General features: G+C 33.5%; 3 protein-coding genes across 3 annotated transcripts in view; 1 reads left to right on the forward strand and 2 right to left on the reverse strand.

Moving 5' to 3' along the window:
- The window catches only part of LOC131845390 (tudor domain-containing protein 7), a 35,849-nt gene extending 28,412 nt beyond the window's left edge, over positions 1–7,437 (reverse strand). Inside the window, exons 1-6 of the mRNA XM_059194446.1 lie at positions 7,059–7,437; positions 5,976–6,072; positions 2,229–2,446; positions 1,234–1,374; positions 584–742; positions 358–510 (exon numbers count right to left, since the gene is read on the reverse strand). Of these exons, the coding sequence (XP_059050429.1) occupies positions 358–510; positions 584–742; positions 1,234–1,374; positions 2,229–2,446; positions 5,976–6,063 (759 nt within the window). The 5' untranslated portion in view covers positions 6,064–6,072; positions 7,059–7,437. The remainder of the gene's footprint in view (positions 1–357; positions 511–583; positions 743–1,233; positions 1,375–2,228; positions 2,447–5,975; positions 6,073–7,058) is intronic.
- A 456-nt stretch (positions 7,438–7,893) lies between these two features.
- LOC131845405 (glycylpeptide N-tetradecanoyltransferase 2) lies at positions 7,894–9,806 on the forward strand. The gene has a single exon (XM_059194469.1). The coding sequence runs from the start codon at positions 8,010–8,012 to the stop codon at positions 9,417–9,419; it is 1,410 nt and encodes a 469-aa protein (XP_059050452.1). The 5' UTR covers positions 7,894–8,009; the 3' UTR covers positions 9,420–9,806.
- Positions 9,807–13,805: 3,999 nt separating this feature from the next.
- Positions 13,806–19,892, reverse strand: LOC131845404 (polyadenylate-binding protein 1). Its single transcript, XM_059194467.1, has 3 exons — positions 19,379–19,892; positions 17,122–17,906; positions 13,806–15,200 (listed from the first exon to the last, which is right to left on the reverse strand). Exons 1-3 carry the CDS (start codon positions 19,569–19,571, stop codon positions 14,343–14,345), a joined length of 1,836 nt encoding a protein of 611 aa, XP_059050450.1. The 5' UTR covers positions 19,572–19,892; the 3' UTR covers positions 13,806–14,342.
- Between the last annotated feature and the right edge of the window lie 5,223 nt (positions 19,893–25,115).

Genomic DNA, 25,115 nt, shown 5'->3' on the forward strand with positions numbered 1-25,115 from the left:
TATTATAGGTGTAAAATTCATCATGTTTTGCTTAGATTATTAAATATTATTTTGCACGTAACTACCGTAGCAACTAAATTAGTAACTTACAGACATAATAAGTCTGTAAGTAATCAATTTAGTTCAATAATTTCTAACTTTCAAATTTATCCATATTAATTAATACTCTGTGTAAAATGAAGTCTAATAGCAGTTGGAATTAGCTTTTAAAATTAGAATTTTAATTAAACATATATAGCTAATACCTAATTGACATTTCGGAATTTTAAATATTACTATATTTGAGTACTTTAATGTTCTTTGAATTTATACATAATAAAGTGTCAACAATCTGAATAAAAATTATTTGATACTAACCAAACATTGGTTGTTTACTGCTGGCAATTGTAATGGAATGAGATCTGGCACTGTGTTAAGTCTATCTCTCAGGTTAGATAGCCTTTGGGAAGCTGATACCTTTCTACTATGTTTTAAATCAATGTCTTGGTCCGTTCGCATGGGTTGTTTCACCTACAAATGTTAAATATACTATTATATAAATATATTAATCACATGATATACATTTATAAAATATGCCACTTGCCTCTTCTTTAGAGTCCCGAACTGGATGTGATTGATTTGTTCTTGTAGGCATATTAGATCCACTTTTTTCTGAATAATCGCTAAGTGATCTTGAGATTGGTTTCGTATTTTGAGTTGTATTTTTAATTTCTGTAGATTTATTGTTATATTTGCCGCTAAACTGAAATTAGAAATAAATACAGTTTATTTAGTAAAATGGTACATTCTACAATTCTAATATTTATCGACTTACGATATTCAGTCCACTCAACATACTATTCATTTCACTTTGACCCTAATCTGAACAAAGAATATCCTTTATATAATTATTATAATGATACGAATCCATTTAGGCGTGGAAAAATTAAAAAAAAAATGTAGTTTAATGATTCCTTCTACATTATTTCAACCTTTCAGTTATAGTTATTAACTATCTATAAGTGTATATTTTCATATTTATATGTTATCTCATCTCTATATTCTATTTTAAACAATTTTTATTCTGTTTAAATGATTCTTATGCATACCTACATAGAGAGTGGAGGCATATGTTAAAAAATTGAAACAACTTCCTATCTCTACCTCGTACATGGTACACGAGAGAGGGAAGTGGGTAGATAAAGATATATAATATGCTCTACTTAATTTCTAACTAAAAACAAAATTACTCACTTTATTATTATAATTATTATTAAAAGAAGTTCCACGCTTAGCTCTATAGAACTGGTTAGAATACTGATTGTTATAACTTGTAGAATGATTATTTGGTGCACTTGGTTTACGCCATGAGCCTTGTTTCTTTGGAAAACGATTCTAAATAAAAAAAAAGTAAAATTAATTTAAACTATCATAAATTGTGTATTGTAAATATTTATATAGTAGCCTTATTTCATATATTAAAGTAAACCCGGTTTGTTACGCAACAACAGAACTAGTGATTTGCGGTTAAGTTATTCATAAATAATAGCTCCTAAGGAGTCCGACAATGCAATAATCCTAAGATACGTGGTAAAAGTGGGTATTTATGATATTAGGATTATTAACAAATTTTTATGAGATACCATACATCCAGCGCATTCTAAGTAAAAACATGGTTCAGTCCTTTGAAAGATACAGAAACACCAAAATTTATTCTATTTAATAATGATTATGCTTTAAGTATATATTATTACAGGTGATCATAGCCGTTAGTCGGTTTATTTATACAATTAACAACTATAAAGTAATATCTAAAAAGCCTCTACATTACCTCTAAAAACTCATCTTAAAGACTACCCATTGGTGTGGTGAAATTTCGAAAACAGTTCCATTATAAATTCATCAGTACTAATAATGCTACCCCTAAGCAGTAATCGACTTCAGTTACATGTACCCCACATTTGAAAATTATCTCCTAAAATACTAAGTTAATTTAGGAAATTAGGCAATACAAGGTAGCCGCAATCTCGACGTCACGGGATCTGGACTCGCGAAATGGGGATTACATTCCTATATAACATATAATTTTAACTTATCTTGTATCTAAATATGTATTAGGAAATAATTTAACAAACTCGTCACAAAAAAAATTGCCACCTTTTTAAACCGATATAATTATAGCTATGTGGAGTTTATAGTAAGTAGTATATATTGATGTAATTTAATTAATTAAAACAAGTAGAACTTACTGAATAGCTCAACTTTATATTAGCCTTCTTACTTGATTTTTGACGTGAAACCATAGAAGCAATATGCTGTGACTCTTGATTGGCTATAGCATCAACATACCATTCACCATTTATTTGGGATACTTTAAAACCAGGAATATCAATGAAGAGTTTATCTAATGTCAGATAACCTAATTTCTTGTATGGTATCCAATCTCCTTGAAGCTCTCGATAGTCACCTGCAAATAATTGTAGAAAAAACATTTCGTAATTTGATAGTTATAATAAATCATTCATTTATATAGCCCTGCCTAGTCCCAAGAGACAAGCAGAATACTCTGCTTGCTTGCTAATTGGTGGACTTTCGGAAATAAAGTGATTTACCAAACCACTAGAGACCTAAAGCCTCTATATTTATATGAAGCCTCTTATATCTAAAGTCTATATATATAACTCTGTTTGTCTGTCTGTCTGTGTCGCTTTCACGTCAAAACTACTAAACTGATTTAAATGAAATTTGGTACACAGACAGTATAGACCAGCGGTCTTCAACGTTTTACAAGGGCCAAAAAAAAAAATTTATTCTGCTCAGCGGGCCGCACCATAGGTATTTTTATAAGGATATTTTTATAGGTAATGGTCAGGATGATTAAACAAGTAGATAAGTAGAAAAAAAAATCATTGACACATCAAATAAAAATCAATTTAATTCAATTGGTTAATGAGATATCTGACACTGTTTATTTTTAAGCAGTTTATCAATATCTGGTTTAATATTGCTGGTTGCAATCCTCAAACTATTCTCAAGGTGAACATCGGTGATTCTGGTCCTCATTTTGGATTTCACGTTTTTCATGCGTGAAAATAACTGCTCACATGTATATGTGGATCCAAAAAGTGATATAGTTTTAAGTGCATGATCTCTGATTTTGGGGAAATCTCTAATGGAGACGTATTTCGAATAGAAATCAAGCAAATCAACATCAAATTTGTTTTTTAAGGTTGAATTGCACTGTAGCTCTATCAATTCCATTTGAAATTCTTCCGGAACTTCTTCAACCGAAACACTGAATGGACGAGCAAATAAATTCAGGTACTTTTCGTCTCTCCGAAAATCAAGGAATCGCGAATAGAATTGTGTTTTCAGATCCTGAAGTGCAGAAATATATTTGTCCATATTCGAAATCTGGAATAATGACAGATGAGGAAAATGCGTCGTAATTTTTCTTTGGAACTGGCTGATCCATAGTTCGAGTTTTAATTCATCATCATCATCATCATCGCAGCCCGGAAGACGTCCACTGCTCGACAAAGGCCTCCCCCAAAGATCTCCACGACGATCGGTCCTGCGCTGCTCGCATCCAATGCCTTCCAGCGATCTTGACCAGATCGTCGGTCCACCTTGCTGGAGGCCTTCCCACGCTGCGTCTTCCGGTCCGTGGTCGCCACTCGAGGACTTTACTGCCCCAACGGCCATCTGTCCTACGAGCTATGTGCCTTGCCCATTGCCACTTCAAAGTCGCAATTCTTCGGGCTATGTCGGTCACTCTGGTTCTTCTGCGGATCTCCTCATTTCTGATTCGATCACGCAGAGTAACTCCGAGCATAGCCCTCTCCATTGCCCTTTTAGTGACTCTGAGCTTGTTGATGGGGCCCATAGTTAGCGACCACGTCTCTGTTCCGTAAGTCATCACTGGCAACACACATTGGTCGTAAACCTTCTTCTTGAGACACTGCGGAAATTTGGACGAAAAGATATATCGGAGCTTCCCGAACGCTGCCCATCCGAGTTGGATTCGACGATTGACCTCTTTCTCGAAATTGGATCTACCTAGCTGGATAGTTTGCCCTAAGTATACGTAGTGATCGACAATTTTGAGTGTAGAATCTCCGATTTTTACGGGAGCAGGTACGACATCGACGTTTGACATAATTTTCGTCTTGTCCATATTCATTTTAAGACCTACTCCTTGTGAGACTCTACTGAGGTCTTCGAGCATTTTGCTAAGGTCTTCCAGGGTCTCAACCATGACCACGATATCGTCGGCAAATCGAAGGTGATTGATGTACTCGCCGTTAATGTTGATGCCCAGCCCGCTCCAGTCCAGAACCTTGAAGACATCTTCCAACGCAGTGGTAAACAGCTTTGGCGATATGACATCGCCTTGTCTGACACCTCGTTGCAGTTGGATAGCCTTCGAATTCTGGTTGTGGAGGCGAACTGACATAGTGGCGTTTTCATACAAACATTTCAACGCTTCGATATATCGATAGTCAATTTGGCACCGCTGGAGAGACTGTAACACAGCCCACGTCTCGATCGAATTAAAGGCTTTTTCATAGTCCACAAACGCCAAGCAAAGTGGCAGGTTGTATTCTTCGGTCTTCTGAATTACCTGCCGCAGCATATGAATGTGGTCTATGGTACTGAAGCCTTTTCGGAACCCGGCTTGTTCGGGAGGCTGGAAGTTGTCAAACCTTCGCGTGAGGCGATTCGTGATGACTCTCGAAAACAACTTATAAACATGGCTCAGCAGTGTTACGGGTCTGAAATTCTTCAGAAGAGATTTGTCTCCCTTCTTGAAGAACAGAACCACCACACACCTTTGCCATGCTTGAGGCGTTCTGCCCTCGAGGATGACGGAGTTGAATAGCTTCTGGAGGATTCGTAAAACAGGTCTACCTCCAGCCCTCAGAAGCTCAGCAGTAACTCCATCTTCACCCGGCGCCTTGTTGTTTTTAAGTTGTTTAAGAGCCATACCAATCTCGTACAGGCTGTATATATCTTCGGTATAGTGTCGGGTTAATTTGGCTCTAGGGTCTTTCGCCTATATCGTGTATAACTGTCCATAGAACTTCTCAATTTCCCTCAAAAGTTCGGGTTTAGACGATACGATCCTGCCGTCATCCGTCTTAAGTCGCGTCAGCTGGCTCTGTCCGGTAGCCAGATCCCTGTTAAAAAAGTGCTGTTTTTTTGCGAAACTTTTTAATGCGAAAAAAGGGTTGTAAGGGGTTGAAATGGAAGAATCATCATTTTTAAAGCTAGAAGCTTGAAACTTATTTTTGAGGCTGTTGATTAATATAAATAAGTAAATATGACATTCAAAGTTTGTAAAAAAATTACCCTTAAGGGGGTAATATAAAATAGCGGATGCAAGTTTTTATCTAAATTCATAAATTTTTAAGCTAGAAGCCTGAATCTTATTTTTTAGACTCTTGATTGAATTGTATTGAATTTTGTATCATAATTTTTTAAGCTAAAATGATGAACCTTTTTTATATAGCTTATATTGAGTTAGGTCATTAATTATTTTTTCATTATTTACATGGACGAAGTTACAGGCTAGTACAGTTAGTATTTATATATATATATATATATGGTACTTCTAATACAACCGTAATATGTATTGCATATATTTCTTCCTAACGACAATAAACTGATCCAGTAAGTATCAAGTTTGATTCCAACATTGCATAAAACATTGCCTTGTGAATTTATTTAATGAGTAAAAAGTATACAGATACAATTGAGGATTCTGTACAATACTGAACTGTGTTCTTCTACAGATACATATACTGATGATGACACTTCAGCTATTTTTTAAACTAATTATGCAACAGAATGTGGAAGATATCTCCATAACCAATATAGTAACATGCAAAAATAATCTGTTAATTAAAAAGAGTGTACATAATTTTAAGGTGATATGAGTATGAATATGTTCATAAAAGATGAACATGAGTAAAATATAAAAAAATACTACTTACGATTACATTGTTTTATAGTAATGGCTCCTTTTACTGACAATAAGGTAGCTCGAAGTGCTTGTATCACCTGTTCTTTATCAGTAGCCATAATTTAAAGCTGGAACAAATTATTCTACATAACACAAAATGAACCTAAACTAATTAAGTAAAATATTAAGTTATGAGAGATATTGAAACAGATGAGTGAAAATATAGTAAATATATCTACAAATATTATTATCAGAATTTATGAGAATCGCTTAAATCCATACTAGGCTATTGCAAACTAAGCATGCACTTTGTAGGATATGATAGAACAGGGATTCATAATTTAATGCAATATAATTTAACATAATTTAATTTATTGTAATTGTATTTTAATTAGATTTGCAAAAAAACCCAGTGTTGAATTTTTTAATATTTGGCTAAATTCAACAAAGATGTTAGCTGTATAGAATTATTTTATTTTTATTTCAAATTTATAATTAATATATAAGAAAACATAGCAGTATTAAACCATGAGCAATGAAACATATTTCATGTAGATTTTCATTACAGAAATGATTGCATGTCAAGAATCAATTCCTTCCTGAAATAAGTACAAACGTAAATAAATATGTGGATCACTGTACTGACCACAAACAATGAAAATAATTTAGATTTATTACAGATAGATGCGAGATATCTCTGAATACATGGATATATTTTATTGGTCACTATTATTTCTGTTCACCATGACAATTTTTTAGGATAGTACTTGTACTATCCTAAAAAAATTGTCAACAGTTAGTTTTAATCGTAAGTTGCACAAACTTGTGTTTTGTAATATGACTGTTTCCAATTATTAACAATTCATGTTGTTTGAATATATTCATAGTTTCAGACTTTTGTAAAGAAGTACTTGTAAAAATTAGACTATAATGGAAATGCAAACAAAAGGATATAAACTCTACAAAGAGCTTACATCCATTTATTTGCAATCACACACACATAAAAAAGTAACACTTTTTTTCACCTTTCGCTCTCATTTAACATATATTTAAGCACAGTTTTTCATGATTTCACTAATTTTAAATACCTTTTGAAAATAATGCACTTACTTACTCGATATTGCCGGTGAAAAATATCAACAGTTGCAAAAGTACCCTTTTCTTGTAAGATACAGCAAGGTAACGTAACACTTGGTCCTAGTTAATTATTTCATCCATTCCACCCACATTATTAAAAGGAATGCTGAAATAATTTTTGACGCGTAAGCAAGAGAAATCAGTCTTACAACAGTGATTATTGACGATTTACTATCACTTTCACATATTGCTATGCTTAATGCCAATTTACCAAACAAAAACGCTAATAATGATTGCTGGTACTAATATCAAAGTAAATTAAGATTAATTTATTGTGTATTAATACGGAATAAAAGTTTTGAACATTAAGAATTACGAATATAGGAATTATTAATGTATTAATTAATGTATTTAAAACACACAGATGACAAAATATTGTTCGGGACAGATGATCAGTGTTGCCAACAAAGGATAGATCAGAAAGTATAAACTAAGAGTTTCTGCTTTGGATGTTTCATTCGAATATTGGTGGTCTGTGTTTTCATTCTTCAGTTGGGGATATTTGTTTTTTTTTTTATACTACTATGGTGGCAAACAACCATACGGCCTTATTATCGATGTTGTCACTGATACATGAGTATCGATGGTTAAAAAATTACGAATGAAAAATAACTAATTAAGAAAACATCCAAATGTTTCCCCTTGGCCTAACGTATTATCATTTTGCTTAACAAATGACCTTATTTATTAGGTAATTATGTATACAAACCCGTCTAACTGTACCTGTCAGATTAGCCTCTCTGTGTAAGTACTGTGAATCTGTATCTAAAACTTTTTGATAACTTCTTGCCAAATACGCAATAAATAAAAAAAACTATGGTTTGACCGCTGATCGCTGGCCTATCCGCCCTAATAAACTAAACCTAATCAAAAACAAATCAAATTCAATTTCTCCTTTTGATATCGCCTTCATCATCTTCAATTTTTAATGGAAGACGATAAAATATCTCATTCTAATGATTATCAAAGAGAAAACGATGACAAACATCCGAAAAAAAAAGGTAAATCTAAGAAAAACCGCAGCGGTGGTGATGGCGACCATGATGTGTCGGGTCCGTCAGATGCATTAGTTCCTAATTCCGGAGATGTTCATCAAAATATATCGCTAAAAGATTTAAAAATGGCAATGGAAGTTTTAAATCTTCAGCAAAAACCTGCCAAGACTACTGAAGAAGCTTTGCATAAATCGTATCAGTTTTGGTCTACTCAGCCAGTCCCAAAAATGGATGAGAAAATTGTTTCTAATGAGCCTATTGAACCACCTAAATCTCCGGAAGATATTAGAGGAGAACCATTTACACTTCCTGATGGATTTCAATGGGATACACTGAATTTAAATGAGCCTTTAGTACTCAAAGAATTGTATACATTGCTTAATGAAAACTATGTTGAAGATGATGATTGCATGTTTCGATTTGATTACCAAACAGAGTTTTTGAAATGGGCTCTCCAGCCACCTGGATGGAGAATGGAATGGCATTGTGGGGTCCGTGTGGTAAAATCAGGGAGGTTGGTTGGTTTTATATCTGCTACACCAGCTGAATTAAGGATATATGACCATGTGCAGGTAGTTGTAGAAATTAACTTTTTATGTGTACATAAAAAGCTTCGATCAAAAAGAGTGGCACCTGTCCTCATTAGAGAAATTACCCGGAGGGTTAATTTAACTGGTGTCTTTCAAGGTGTTTACACGGCTGGTATTGTGTTACCTAAACCAATTTCCACATGTCGCTACTGGCATAGATCCCTCAATCCTAAAAAATTAATTGACATAAAATTCAGCCATTTATCAAGAAATATGACCATGCAAAGGACACTTAAGTTGTTTAAACTTCCTGATTTACCAAAAACTCCAGGTTTTCGTAAAATGGAAACTCAAGATTGTGATAAAGTTGTGACCTTGTTGAATAACTACTTGAAAAAGTTTGATTTGGCACCAATATTCTCTGAAGATGAGTTTAAACATTGGTTCGTTCCCCAGGTGGGCATTATTGATAGTTTTGTTGTTGAAGCTGTAGATGGTTCTATAACAGACTTTGTGAGTTATTATACATTACCATCTACTGTTGTGTATCATCCAACTCACAAGACATTGAAAGCAGCATATTCCTTTTATAATGTGTCTACAAAGACTCCATGGATAGAATTAATGCTTGATGCATTGATAACTGCAAAAAATTCTGGGTTTGATGTTTTCAATGCATTAGATTTGATGGAAAACAAAGAATTTTTAGAGCCACTGAAATTTGGTATTGGTGATGGCAATTTGCAATACTATTTGTATAACTGGAGATGTCCAACTATGACACCAAGTAAAATTGGTTTAGTTCTACAATAACAGTGTGTATTTTGTAAATTGTAGCCTGTTCAAATTGTTTTTATTGATTAGAAATAATAGCTCTAGTATGCAATAACGGTTTTGAACCTCACCAATATACTAATGTGAAATATTATGTACATGTACCAATATTATTAATACACTTGATAATATTTATAATTAGGTTTTGTGCATCATTTTACATCCCTAAATTGATTTTAATATCCTATACTTAAAATATGCTAAAAATTAAATAGACATCTCTTAAAGTAGGTGTAGTCATATATGTTATATGTAAAAACAAGTATTATGTCATACTAAGTCAAATTGAATTTACCTGTGTTGTACAGACATATTTTATAGGCAGTCTCTTTACAATACTGTGTACTTTTTAAAAAGCAAATATTTTTTTTTTTTTTAAATCTTAGTACTGAAAGGAGTATTAGGTCGTCATTATCCATTATAAATAATGGTTTATGAAATCTGAACATTGCATTCCCCATATATGGAAATGCAATTATTTGTGTAACCGTATATTTGTGGATAAACCTTGTTTAAATAAATAAATACATTATTACTATTAAATGTTTTAAATAATAATGCTATTGCAATGGACTAAGACTCTTATCCTGCCTGTCAACTGCTTATTTTCACCTTACGCTAGTACCAAAAACAACTTACAAAACATTTCAAAGCAAGCTATTTAGCGGCTGAAATAGGCTTTCTAGAGCTCATATGGTAGATATATTATATCACAGATGATATTTTTTTAATGGATGATAATGATAATGCAATTCTACCCCCACCCACCTGCGCTAATGGTAAGTATACGCTGGCAGGCTTAAGATGATAATATGAGGTCAGCTCAGTTAGCCACGATGGTTTCCAGGGAAATCGCGTGGAGGTCGATCTTACATGGTACAGTGCTAGCAAATGCGTCATTACTCCCCATTATTAACTACCCCACCCCCCGATAATAGAATATTTCCTGGATATACCCATACCATGTACCAGGGGCGTAATCTGCCGTATCAATTATACGGGCCACGAGGCCCCTAACGAGCGTAAGCAAAATTAATTTCCCAGTTTCTTTTTATTTCACAAATGACAATAAAAGCAATTTCTTTTTTTCTCGCATCAGCTATAAATAAGCCTTTACCCTTCGTAAGGGGCCCCAAAATAAATTTTATACGGGCACCGCCAAGGCACGCTACGCTTCTGCTATGTACCTAATATTCTTTTATGTGTGGAATTAGTAGTAACCTCATTACTGGCAATGTAGTCAAGTCAACCTCTATATGGATTCCCCTGGAATGAAATCGCAACTATTCATGACCATTCTATCATCTTCCACTGGGCCATTTCATTTTATAGCGTTAAAGCCGGCACAGCCAGTGTTGGCAGAAACTTAATTTAATTAACGATTAGTCAATCATAATCAAAATGACTGTTGTCCTTCATTTATTGAATTTTATAACTAGGTACATATGCCCAAATTTAACTTAATTTGACCGAGGGGAATTTGGCATGTATTCAGGTCCCCAGGCTTCTTGCTACATAAGTCGCTATTCGGTTGAAAGGTGAGATATGGTAGAAAATTATAGTGTAGTAAGGCATGACATTTCAGTTCTGCAGCATGACAATGCATGAGGGCATAGCTGGCATCACTTAATAACGTTGTAGCGCGGTGGTTATCCTCACCACTGTAGCGTTATATGTATATTACGTGATGAGTTGGCGCTACATAATATATTATTTATTGTAGTATTTGGTAGTGAGTAGACAGGTAGAATAATTGTACGATTTATTGTAGGTACATTAGTAAGTTTATTAGATAGTGTATAACGCGTTTATTCGACGCGAAGTCAGGACGTAGACTGACTTTACATTTAACTTAAATCTATGTTAGTGAAGACGTAAACAAATGGCCCTTCCATTTGTTTACGTCTTCACTAACTCTTCTCGAGTGCGGACCGAAATATTACATGTGTAAGTACAACACATTATACCACGGGTATAGTAATAGTAGTAACTATTACTATACCCGTGGTACCTATAATGTGATAACAATGTATGTATGCGGCGGTATCTACTTACCATCAGACTTTCGTCAATGTAGATGATATGATTATGAAAATCTATATAAATCATCATCATCATCATAATTATGGACATTAGACACACACCACACTTATAGCAAAATCAATTTAATATAAGATGTGGTTAGTTAGGCCTGCCACAGGCTTATTTGCACTAATAGTGATAATGATACGTATTTTTATAACGAAACTTTATGGCTCATAATCATTCATACAGAGCCTTGAATGGCTGTTCATGAAGCCTTAATAAACTAATTAATTAATTATAATGATTAACTCCACTAATCACGATTACTATTACTTTTTACATCATATTGCTATCAATCAAATGACTTCACTAAACAATTTATCGATTAGGTACTAATAATATGGGGTGCAGTCTATTATTATCATCCGTTACTAACTGCCTCAGCAAACGTTGTTTTGCCATATAAATTAAAATCTCTTTTAAAACATAGGTGTTGGTGATAGACAACCCTTGTCGCTTAGGGTATGAAAAATAGATAGTAGCCAATTCTAAGACCTACTGAATATGCATATTAAATTTCATAAAAATCGGTCTAGCCATTTCGGAGGAGCATGGTAATTAACATTATGACACAAATTTTATATATAAGAAGATAACCAATTATTAAAATTAATTCAAACATTAAAAATGAAATAATAAGGAATCAAAGTACCCTCTGTATCTTCCCTTTGTCAAGTAAGTTTCAGTCTGAATAACAGTAAATTTATAAAAAATAATATATACAAAAAGTACAATAAAACGAAATATGACATACCTATGTATAGACTTTGCTGCTTTCCTTTTTTGCCTTTCTGAGATTTAGTGCAGCAAAAGGAAAGACAATTTCTGCATTAAATATCTATACTGACACGCCCGACAAACGCAGTCACCATCATCAAAACCGCACCTTATTGCCAATGCTGGGTTTTCAAAAGTAAGGGATTTATCCTAACATTGCTAAGATCGTCAGGCAGTTTCATGTAGAAATTATCCTCCTACACTCTTATAATTGATATATTTATTAACTATTACAACAAATTAGTAATCAATTCTTGTATGCTTATATGCTTCACCGACATAATGCTCACCTTATCATACTCTACTGTATACTATTGACGCAGGCAGATGTACCCATTACGTTATTGTTAGCATTGGGACTCGTGGCTAGTCCACGTTACCCCATTGTAGAGAAAATAATAAATTCCTCTGAACTTAATACTACTACTATATAAATAGTTTTTGAAAAATCATCAAAAACCTACTGTAACCTACCTACGTACATCAAGCCATATATTGGTCTACAATTGCAAACGGCTAGCTATAGTAACCTACCTGACTTCAATAAACCAGATGACTTGTTTTATTGAAGTCAGACTATCTGTAGGTAGTTGATTCCGTTTTTCTCTGTCTAGGACAGTTGTCCGCTTCTTCTTTCGAGTGAAAGTTGGCTGATGAAATTATTCAAAACAAACACACTAAAAGAGCTCTCCTGTAGATAGGCGAGGTCGATTTTTATTACGCCCATTATATAACCTATAGTGAGGATTTCGCATTGTTGTCCTGGTTGCTCATAATGAACCATATAGTGGACGTCTATGCAGTCTTGCCTGGAAGCCATCGTAGTTAGAACCTGCAGAATTCGCCACGATAGGCTAACTTTCCTTAATTTATGCTTGTTCTATCTCCACTAGTAGCCAGCCAGTTGCTTACAAATATGATCAATACATGACATTTTTGATTAAGGCGTGAAAGCGTAAAAGTCGATCGCTTTTCCGCATTTATAATATTACTAGCTGTAGGTATGCCGGTGTTATGGCTGAGAGAATTCGAGTAAAAGTATCCTACATCCGTATTAATTATACAATTTCTTCATTAAAATTCGTCAGCAGTAAAAATGTAAAAAAGAAGCAAAATCTTTTGCACTTTAAGCTTTTTTAACTTTTGCAGTTTAAATTAGCAAGAATAGCACCAGATAATTACTAGCTAGCCTACAACTTGCCGGCTGTTTACAAACAAACATACGATATGTACAATCTAGAATATAGTCCAGAACATACAATTGCAATTTAAATCGATTGAAGAAAAGACGCGTCTACAAACTTTCTAAATTTCTAGTAATGTTGGATTTTAAAAGTAATCTATAAAAAAATTTACAAAGTTTGCCTCTCGTAATTCATTATTAATTTCATATTAAATAAAAAATATACATTATAGAAACTTATTCTGCTTTTAGTAAAAAATATCAAAAGGTTTTATTAGGATTATTACCAACTATTAGGATAAATAAATAAAACTACTTCGTATTAATGAATACTCGACAGAATATATAATACGTAACATATTACAAAGAAATATAAGTATATTTAATCAGTTGCATTGGTGACCAAGTTTAAAATCCAAGGTAGATAAATCCAATAGCAAACTGAAGAGAAAATAAAGACAAGATAACTTTGGAACATAAAGACAGACAGACAGACTCAAGATATAAAAAAAAGAAAAATTAACTTAAATCAAACCCAATACTCCTCTTCTTAGTAAATGTAAAAAGTCTAGTGGTATTACTCCATCAAATATAGAAATGTTGATAGTTTCGTATTTTTGTTTGTGGAAATGCACATAATTGTATTACAAGTGTATAATTATTTGGATTAGTGCAAATTCCACGATTTAATTTTTTTTTCAATTTTTATTCATTTATTTTTACGAGCGGGACTGTTTAAAACAATAGAAATATTATTCAAAGCTATAAAAAACAAACAAGAACTTAGCAATAATAGTAGTTCTTGTAAGTTTCTTTATTGCAACTAGCATACAGTATTATTAGCTAGTTTTCTTGTTTTAGTCCTTCTTGGTAGCCTGCTGTTTAGCTTGGTGAGCTTGCAAAACAGCAACAGCCTCATCAACCTTAGCCTTCAGAGACTCTCCATGCTCTAACATATGAAGAAGTTCAGAATTGTCAATTTCCAAAAGCATTCCTGTAATTTTTCCGGCTAAATCTGGGTGCATTCTTTGAATCAGGGGGAACAAACGTTCACCTAGCATTTGTTTTTGCTCTTGAAGTGGCGCTGCAGCTAACATAGTTGCTGTCAAGGGTTCTTGACCCTGAATGTGTACTGCTGGCTGTGGCGCTGGAGGGTTACGCATATTTGCTGTGTATTTATAACCAGCAGTGCGACCACTTTGTGTGACAAGTGGTGTACGAATAGATGCTGCACCAGCTACACCCTGTTGTCCAGTGATTGGTCTAGCCCCAAGTGAAGATCGTAAAGTAGCTTGAGTTGGGCCTCTTGGTGCTGGACGGAATGGTGCTTGCATATTTGGATAGCCCGAAGCAGCAGTCTGAGTGCTAGGGCGCACTGGTGGTTGTGCAGTCCAACGAGGTGATGGTCTTATTTGTGTCATTTGAGCAGGGCCATAGAAGCGCTGCGCTGCTGGAATTGTAGGAACAAAGTAACCTCCTGCACCTCCAGGCTGGAATATTTGCCCCATTTGTTGCATACGCATGCTGGCCATACGCTGCATATATTGCGATGTTAAATGGGCCTTACGATCTTCTTTTCGTTGAGCCAATGCTACATACAGTGGCTTTGTACCCACAATACGGCCATTCATTTCAGTAACTGCTTTAGTAGCTTCTTCTGGAGAAGAGAAGCACACAAATCCAAAACCTTTGCTACGACCATCTTCTAACATTACCTGATGAGAAAATGGGAAATATTAATTTAGTAAGAACATAAATTAACAACAAGAACACTAAAATACATTAACAATGAAACTTTGGCATATATACAATGTTACTAAGGGTTCAGGAAAGAAAATTCTTTTAAACCTAATTTTAGATATAACTATTTACGGACCATATACTAATCTATTGCCAACCCAGCCAATTTAATCAATTATTATCATTTTGTTCTGGATATCTGGCCTACGGGCTAACATATCATTATTACATAGTATAAAACAAAGTCGATGTCGCACTCTGTCCGTCCTTATGTATGCTTAAATCTTTAAAACTACGCAACGGATTTTGAAGCGGTTATTTTTAATTGATGGAGCGATTCAAGAGGAAGGTAATAATGAAATATATATAATACATGTACACCCGTGCAAAGCCGGGGCGAGTAGCTAGTTACAAATATAATGAGATAATTTATTGAGTGCAAACTGATGCAACACAAATTCTTCATGCATTATGTAATAAGGCTATAGATTTACAGAGATCATGACTATCAAGTTTGCAACATACTGTCCTGTCTTAATTATGAATGACTCTGCACATTTTACATAGTAGAATTTCTACATGGAAGAAAACTTAACGATCAAATTAACTTTTCTAATGTTCCGAGCAATTTTATTAGTTTTATTTTTAATTAGAACCTTCTCCTGGCACTAACAAACACAACAAAAAATAAATAGCGAAATCGGTGCAGCCGTGGTACAGGTCACGCGTGATGCTGTGATTAAGGGAAATAGGGATTCCTTTTTATATACTGGGCATCTCAAAAGTACACAATAAACTTGACGTAGGAGATAGAATAAATCATCACAACTATCCGAAAGAGAAAAAAATCTTGACCGCGTGGTTGAATTAAAAAAAATTAACACCTTGGGGGATCATTTTAACCTTGTTGCTGCAACTTGAGCTAGGTTTTCTTTACATATAGATTTGCGTAATGCTTCTATCATATCTAGCCTTAAATTTAAAGTCTCTAATCATCTAAATCTACATGGCGTGGTGGTACGATTTTACGGCCTGCCGTTGTTTTAGAATAGTAATACTTAGATATATATTTTTGCAAATGTATACATAATATACGCAGTAAATACCCAAGACAAATAATCACTAACGAATACACATTAATATAAATGTTTGTATCATGCGAGATAGCGACCCCCCCCCCCCTCCTAACCACTGAGTGTTTCCCAATTAGTGGTACGCGTACCCCCAAGGGTACATGATGTTGCATCAAGGGGTACGTGCGGCAACGTACTTACGTACATACTCGCAAACTTTTACATGTATAATATTAGTGTGATTGCTACAATAAGGGGTACGCAAGGTTTGAGGTCTTTGTTGGTATGTAACAAAAACAATTTAGGAATCACTGGTCTAAACCAAAGAAACATTTTTCGCATATTCCAATGCAATCAATAATTTAGCTCAGCCATTTTGTTCTCAATTTTCAATTTAGAGAATGAATTTAATTAATGTTTCAAAAAGTAGTGAATGATGCAGTTAAAACCATTACTATTTACTAATTGTTTAATAATGTTACTATTTCCATTACAAAGGTTTATTTACATTTTAAAGAATTTTATTGAAATGTATTTTTTTTACTATATAATTAGAACGTCAAACTAGCTGACTGTCCACCTGATGGTAAAGACAAATGTCACACAGCAATATTGATGTTAAGTTATCATCATATCAATCTAGGCGACTAAGATGTCACATCTCTTATGCTGTAATTTCACTGCCTAATGTGCTCAAACGCTACAACCAAAACATAGTATACAAAGCAAGCTGCTTGGCGGCTGAAATAAGAGAGACTAAGGAACCCAAGCAAATAACTTTTTACAGTCTACTTTTAGTCAGTACAATTAGTAATATACTTACCTTTGCCGAAGTTATAGTGCCAAATGGAGCAAATTCTTTCCGTAGCCTTTCATCATCAATAGTATCATCCAAGTTCTTCACATATAAGTTTACGCCTTGGTAGCGAGTCAACCTTTCAGATTTCAATTGTTCAAATTTACGTTTCAATTCTTTCTGACGTTCTGCTTTCTTTTGAGCTCGTCCCACATATAAAGGTTTTCCTTCAACAAGCTCCTTGCCATTCAGTTCCATGCAGGCTCTTTCAGCTGCATCAGGGTCCTCAAATGCTACAAATCCAAAACCTCTAGAGGTTCCATCATCTTTATACATAACTTTATGGCTTGTAATACGACCATATTTTTCAAACATTTTTTTTAACATTTCATCATTAAATTCTTCACCAAAATTCTTTACATAAACATTGGTGAATAATTTGGCTTTCTCGCCAAGTTCCTTTTCACGTTCCTTACGAGGGATGAATCTGCCCACATAAACCTTTTTACCATTCAACAACATGCCATTTACTTTATCTATAGATTTATTGGCCGCTTCTTCAGTTTCAAAATGAACAAATCCATAACCTTTAGAGGCGCCAGTTTCATCTTGAGCCACTTTACAACTCAAAATGTTGCCAAACGCAGAGAATGTATCATACATTGCTTTATTGTCAATAGTTTTGTCAAGATTTTTGATGAAAACATTTCCTACACCAGACTTGCGCAATGATGGATCTCTTTGGGACCACATGATTCTAATAGGTCTTCCTTTGATCATATCAAAATTCATAGAATCCAGGGCTCGTTCAGCTACAATGATAACACAAATATTAATGTTTAAGCAATAATCTTAAGTTTATAACATCATATAATGTAACAATTATTTTAATGAAATTGTTTTTATTTAATTGAAATGACCACAAGCATACTTCATGTGAAGAGATGTGACAACCAGCTCATAAATATAAACATCCATATAGAGAAATCTAATATCTATATTGTTGTTTATTAAACTACATTGTGGTGTATCTAGGCAAATATTAGAATAAAGTGTTACACCTCTGTTCTCAATAATACTCACACCCCACCCATAAAAGCTGGTAGGTCATTACCTACTTGCTTAAGTCACTACAAATTAACTAACTCATTATTAGTATAAATACTCAGCCAGTAGCCGAAACCCACATTGTTATACTAAGTAAGGAAAATCAGTTCAAACCTTGAAGTTTAAACTGTAAGAAATATACCATCATAATTATGGGAACTATTTTCCTGGTAAAACTATGGTTTAAAAGACAACCAGCCATACCCCCTCAGTAGAGGATTGTTAGTAATGGGATTAATAACCCCATTCCTAGCAATGTACCAAAGTCATATTGACCTCATGGTTAATATGACATGGTACATTGCTGGTTCCTAATTCAATTTAAAAATCATGTTACATTGCTAGTGAATTTGTCACAGTGGACTAACTGACCTGACCTCATACTCATCTTATTACCCTCTACTGGTGCCCTGCCTCCATATACAGTTAGCAATGATGTGTGCACCATTCCATTAAAAGAAATTCTATCCTACCCTTCTTATGCACAACAGAAATTAGCTGAAATAATTGCAAGAATGAATAAATAATTAAAAAATGTTTATAATTTTTTTTATCTTTTAGTATTTGCCCATTTCAAATGATCATATAAGAAATGTAGGTGTTGCTCCACAATTATAGTACTAAACATATAATGAATATTATCATGGGCTTATAATTTATTATAAGTTCATTTAACTGGTAGGTATTGTTAGCCAATATAATAACTACCAACAAAAGTTAAATAATGATCTACAAATTCACATTTCAACAATCTACTACATATTGTTTTCTCTGATTACCTGATGAGTCAGGACTATTTGCCCGTTAAAGGACAACATCAAAAATATTTCTTGTGAATATGAAATGTACTCACAACATTAATTTCAATATTATCTATATAAAAATACTAAGTGAATGTGCATTCTTATCGTTAATATAATAATTTTAATAGTAATCATTATATTACAAGTGAAAGCGTGGCATTCCTAAACAGTAAAATTATTAATAAAATAAAGTACCATGTACAATTACTCAACGAACCTAGCAGTGAAAACATAATATTGTGCAACTAAGATATATACCTATTTAAATTAAATAGCAATCATTATGTATCGTTGCACAATAAGTAAACGGAGGAAAGTCATAGATACATAAAATATTAACCTTGAACATAATTAACATCAAAATTGGCACTTACCGTCAGCAGGTTGCTGAAAATTCACGTAGGCGTAACCTAGAGATCTACGAGTTATCATATCTCTACAAACGCGAATAGAGAGCACCGGACCAGCCGTAGAGAATTTTTCGAACAACATGGCTTCAGTAATATCGGAGTGCAAGTCTCCGACATATAGAGATGCCATGGGATAATTTGGAGGACCAGGATTCATGGTGTTAATTTCACTGTAATCGTCTTACGTATAACATTAACTTGGTCGTAGAACAGCTTCACTTTCTCTTTATAATGACTACTATCGCATTCCTTAGACCACGTTGCACGCTTACGTACTTGAAAATTAAAATCAAGTGATTCCCGTTAACTTTTTTGTTATTTTACTATTTTTTTGGATTTTTATGAATTTTATAATTTTTTTTTTTATTTTACAAGACTATTTCACGGAATTCTGAGGTTTGTGTGACCTATAGTCAAGGGAACACACAACCTCACGTGAACACACCTTGCTCACCAAAGGAAAAGGTGACGTTTGTAAAAGACAAAAGAGCAAAATGGCGTCATGTGGCCATGACGCGTTCACATTCAAAGAAATTACGTCAGATCACAGGGTCACGTTCGCAATTCATATTTTTTAGTCTATGGATATATTTCATACATTAATACTAAATTATTGCATAGTACATCTTTCTAAAATAATAAAAAATATATTCAAGAGTTTGATGGAATATCTATGTATGTTAGTAGATATCGCGTCGCTTACATGTTTTGTGTTCAAAATTAAAAAAAATTCAATATTCTAAATATTATCTTTATTCATGTAGGTCCATTACAGACTCTTATGATAAGTCAAATCTACCGCCAGTTCGGAATGATATCGAGATGAGAAGAACTGACAAGAAACTCCCCTCGTATTTTTTTCAAATAAATATACATGTTTACAATAATACACAGTCATTAAAATTCAAATTTGGGAGAATAGAGTGACCACCAGCATATACTATCGCAAAGAACAAAAAATAATAATCAGTGTTCGCAACATGAACAGACTAGTCTCCACGAGCAGCACCCGTATAATATGTGTACACACAACACACAACATAGCCAACCAAATAAAAATAATTCTTCTTTTTTTAAATCATACCGTATCAGTTGGAGAAAGCGCATTATTAGCCATGTACAGTATATGCACAAAATAAACTTATCATGAAGATTATTTTTCCGTTTATTTTTTTGATGAGTTCAAAACTGTACATCGTGAGTAATATGATATTATCGTATCTATTTTATATAAACCGCCTAATAAGAGTATACAATTTTTTAAATCAATATCTTTTGTTTCTTAATTACTGTGAATTATTATTATTAACTGTAGAATAATTGAGACAATGAGAGAACATCAACTGTTCCATGGAATGTTCGTAACTACTTATTAGAATTTAACAAATTTTGAATGTTATTGTTGGAAGTGTTTTGTCTACTGCTTATATTCAATATGGCAACATACATTATATTGAACATGGCGCCTCAAATATATAAAGTCAGAAACTCGAACAATTTTTTTCCCTTCCGATCGATCCCCCGTCCAATTCAAACGGGGATCGAAATTACGACGGCCTGAGCCGAGGTTCGAACCCCTAGTGGTGCCCTCATACTAAAGTCGTATCCGTCGGGCAGGAGTTGACCTTCAACCGCTCCATAAGTCCTTCCGCGGGTTTGGAGTGCCATCTGCACTCGCCCCATAACGTCCGGTGAAGCTGTAAAGGCCAGCTACGGCCAACAGCATTAGAGTAGTCCGAAAAAAAAAAAAACAATTTTTTTAATAATAGAGTGTTGGATATCGTACAAAAGGCATTCTGAAAAATGTTATTCAACAGCATTTAATAATTTGAAAGTTTATTACTGCTTTTTTTATTAACAAATTTTAATAAAACAATCAGAAAAAATAGACATTCATTTAACAGATGAGAACCCTAATGGGACTTCTTACAACATTAATTGCCAAATGTAAGGAAGTACAATTTTAGGAATTGCTACATGGAATGTTAATTAGTTAGGCTTGCCTCGTAATAAACAAGATGTGGAATTATTTATCAATCACAACAAAACTGACATTCTTTTAATATATGAGACCCATATTACTGATGGTAGAATTATTACAATAAAGGGGTTTAACATCTTGTTCTTCCTCACTTCAAAGAAACTGACTTACAGTGGGCTAATTATGTAACACGATATGAAATTGTTTCTGTTGAAGTTGTGATGCAATATGAAATCATTTCAATTTAAAAAATGCGATCAAGTAAGGTCGAATGACCGCAACATAAATCATTTCTATCGATAAAACACTACTATGAAGTTGCAGCGGAATATTGTTAATCCGACCAATTTAAAAAGTCAGTACATTAGATAGCTTATACCTTTAGAGGGATACATTTTAATTTATTGGGTTGTTACACTAGTTGGTTGATTTGAAACAATTATTATTGCGTTCAAAAATTACAAAATATACTGCAGCGTTCACTTGTTCTTTTATTTTAATTTTATTAATAGACATTTAATAAAATAAAATAAAGAAAGTCTATTCTATTCTAATGAAAAAATAAGGTTAATAATTTTGAATATAAAAGCATATTTTATACAAACTATTTATAATCATTAATAATATTAATCTAACCTACAAATTAAATTTTCTTTTCTGCTATAGATACCTAGGTAAGTACGTAGGTATCCATATAATATAAAAAATGATATGGGCACATCTTTTTAAAGTTGTACATAATTCTAAAAACTTTAAACAAATAAATTTATTTACTTTAAACAAATCACAGAGCATCATAAACGTTGTATTCCGTTCACAGAGCACCGTATTCATTGAAATAGTTTTTTAATTATATTAATATCATAATCAACCCTAATTTTATATTAAACATTTACTCTAGTTAATACAACATTCTATGTGATTTGGGACGAAAATAAAATATCGAATTGGCAACACTGATGTCGTGTTGTGAGTCGTGACAATTTTCCCATTTTAATAAATTTAAAACCTTTTCACGACTTTCTACGTAATATTTAATATAATAAAAATATATGTAATACTGAAAATTACCAAAACAAGATAAATAATGCTGCTAATGCTGATATTTTAAAGATTGTAACCAAAAGAAACACCTTCTAAATTGTTTCTCATAATGTAAAAACCGTTTCAATTCCACGCTGTCATTTCGGTAAAATAGCGATTACGTGACGTTGCAACGAGGTTACTAAATCGACATTCGATAGAAATAATTTTTATCGATATGTAAAGTTGCGTTTACGTTGCAATGCTAGTTGACAGCGTCAAATGGCGTCTATATGATCGCATTATTGACAGATGACGTCATTTTCACTACGTTACATACGAAAATCGTTGCGAACGAAGTTACATAATTAGCCCACAGGTTACAAACGGATCTGTAGATGATTGGCCCCTGCAAGGGTTCACTCTAAATTATCGCTGTACATATACTGTCCTTCTTCAATGATTTCTTTTATATACTAGGTAGCAAATTTGTTGCCGGAGGAGATTGGAACATTAAAAATACCTACTGGGGTTCTAGGCTCACCACCACTAAAGGTCAAGAAATATTGAATTCAGTAAAAAGGAGATAATTAAACGTACTCACCGCTGGAGAACCAACATATTGGCTAACTGACCATAATAAAATACCAGACCTTATACATTTTAGATTTGCTTGTAATGATTTTATTATAATATATAAATGTAGATTAAGTACCCGACTTATCTCGAAAGAGCCACGTAAGACTTTGTACTATACAAAATCAGATTGGTCAGCTTTTAGATCAATGAGAAAATAAACTTACACGTGCCTCTTAAAACAGAAGAAGAATGTAATATAGTACTCTAAAAATTGGATACAAACAGCAGCATAGAAGTCAACACCAAGTATTGAGATAAAACCACATAATAAGGATTGTATCCAATGGCAGATGAGCAGAGATCGTTGTCTTAAAATAATATTTAATAAAGCAGAAAATGAACTAAAGCAGATCTTGAAGGAAAGTAAGACTAAAGCCCTTCAAGACAAACTGAAGTCTTTATCTCCATATACTTAAGGCAGAAGAATACTCAATTCTCTTAGAAACCACAGAAATGCAATGCACCACAAAGGTAACCAAATGGCTGTTGGTTGAGAAAACCAGCTGATAATGCAGAGGCCATTGCTCAATTTCTGAAGTATGCATCTACGCCTAATAAATCAGACAATGGCCACTCGGAGACAGAAGTATATAATGTTATCAATAGTAAACAACAACTATCATTACCATTACGACCATTTACGTCAGGTCAGGAGAACCATGAAAGATTTAAAGAATAAAAAAGCACCATGCTTTGATTTAATAACAACTAAAGTTCAGAAGCAGATACCAAAGAAAAAGTATTCTGCTCTTGACTGTTCTTTATAACGCAATATTTTCCCTCCCTGTGGAAGGTCTCCATCTTAAACATGATTCTTAAATCAGAAAAACCTTCCACAGAAGTAACCTCATACAAACCAATAAGCCTTCTGTCAATATTATCAAAGCTGCTTAAGAAACTTTTTGTGAAACGTTTAATAAAGATCACCAATTCGGTTTCACAACAACATGAAACGATAAAACAATTACACAGAGTATCTCACAATATCTGACAAGCAATGGAAAAGAAAAAATATTGTTCAACTGCCTTTCTTGATATTTGCATTGATTGAATTTGGCACAAGGACCTGCTATATAAGCTTAAACTTTACTTGCCCAATTTTCCTTTTATGTTTATGAAATCCTATCTAGTACACAGTATATTTCAAGTTCAAATCTAAGACCGAGTCCGTGTTGGTTATATTTATCTACCTACCTCGGAAAATATGGTGATTGCAACATGTGCAGATGACACAGCTATACTTGTTTATCACAGAAAACCGGAAGTGGCTACACCAAGATTACAAGAACACCTGTGGGCTAATTATGTAACTTCGTTCGCAACGATTTTTGTATGTAACGTAGTGAAAATGACGTCATCTGTCAATAATGCGATCATATAGACGCCATTTGACGCTGTCAAATAGCATTGCAACGTAAACGCAACTTTACATATCGATAAAAGTTATTTCTATCGAATGTCGATTTAGTAACCTCGTTGCAACGTCACGTAATCGCTATTTTGCCGAAATGACAGCGTGGAATTGAAACGGTTTTTACATTATGAGAAACAATTTAGAAGGTGTTTCTTTTGGTTACAATCTTTAAAATATCAGCATTAGCAGCATTATTTATCTTGTTTTGGTAATTTTCAGTATTACATATATTTTTATTATATTAAATATTACGTAGAAAGTCGTGAAAAGGTTTTAAATTTATTAAAATGGGAAAATTGTCACGACTCACAACACGACATCAGTGCCAATTCGATATTTTATTTTCGTCCCAAATCACATAGAATGTTGTATTAACTAGAGTAAATGTTTAATATAAAATTAGGGTTGATTATGATATTAATATAATTAAAAAACTATTTCAATGAATACGGTGCTCTGTGAACGGAATACAACGTTTATGATGCTCTGTGATTTGTTTAAAGTAAATAAATTTATTTGTTTAAAGTTTTTACAATTATGTACAAATTTAAAAAGATGTGCCCATATCATTTTAAATTTATATGGATACCTACGTACTTACCTAGGTATCTATAGCAGAAAAGAAAATTTAATTTGTAGGTTAG

The sequence above is a fragment of the Achroia grisella genome, unplaced genomic scaffold (assembly GCF_030625045.1).
Source record: "Achroia grisella isolate CSIRO2021 unplaced genomic scaffold, CSIRO_AGI_Agris_v1 utg4646, whole genome shotgun sequence".
Classification (NCBI taxonomy): domain Eukaryota; kingdom Metazoa; phylum Arthropoda; class Insecta; order Lepidoptera; family Pyralidae; genus Achroia; species Achroia grisella.

Coding starts and splice junctions, on each gene's coding strand:
- LOC131845405 (XM_059194469.1), top strand. CDS start 8,010: ATGGAAGACGATAAAATATCTCATTCTAATGATTATCAAAGAGAAAAC.
- LOC131845404 (XM_059194467.1), bottom strand. CDS start 19,571: ATGAATCCTGGTCCTCCAAATTATCCCATGGCATCTCTATATGTCGGA. Junction 17,907..19,378: donor TTTTCAGCAACCTGCTGACG/GTAAGTGCCAAT, acceptor TTATCATTGTAG/CTGAACGAGCCCTGGATTCT. Junction 15,201..17,121: donor GCACTATAACTTCGGCAAAG/GTAAGTATATTA, acceptor TTTTCTCATCAG/GTAATGTTAGAAGATGGTCG.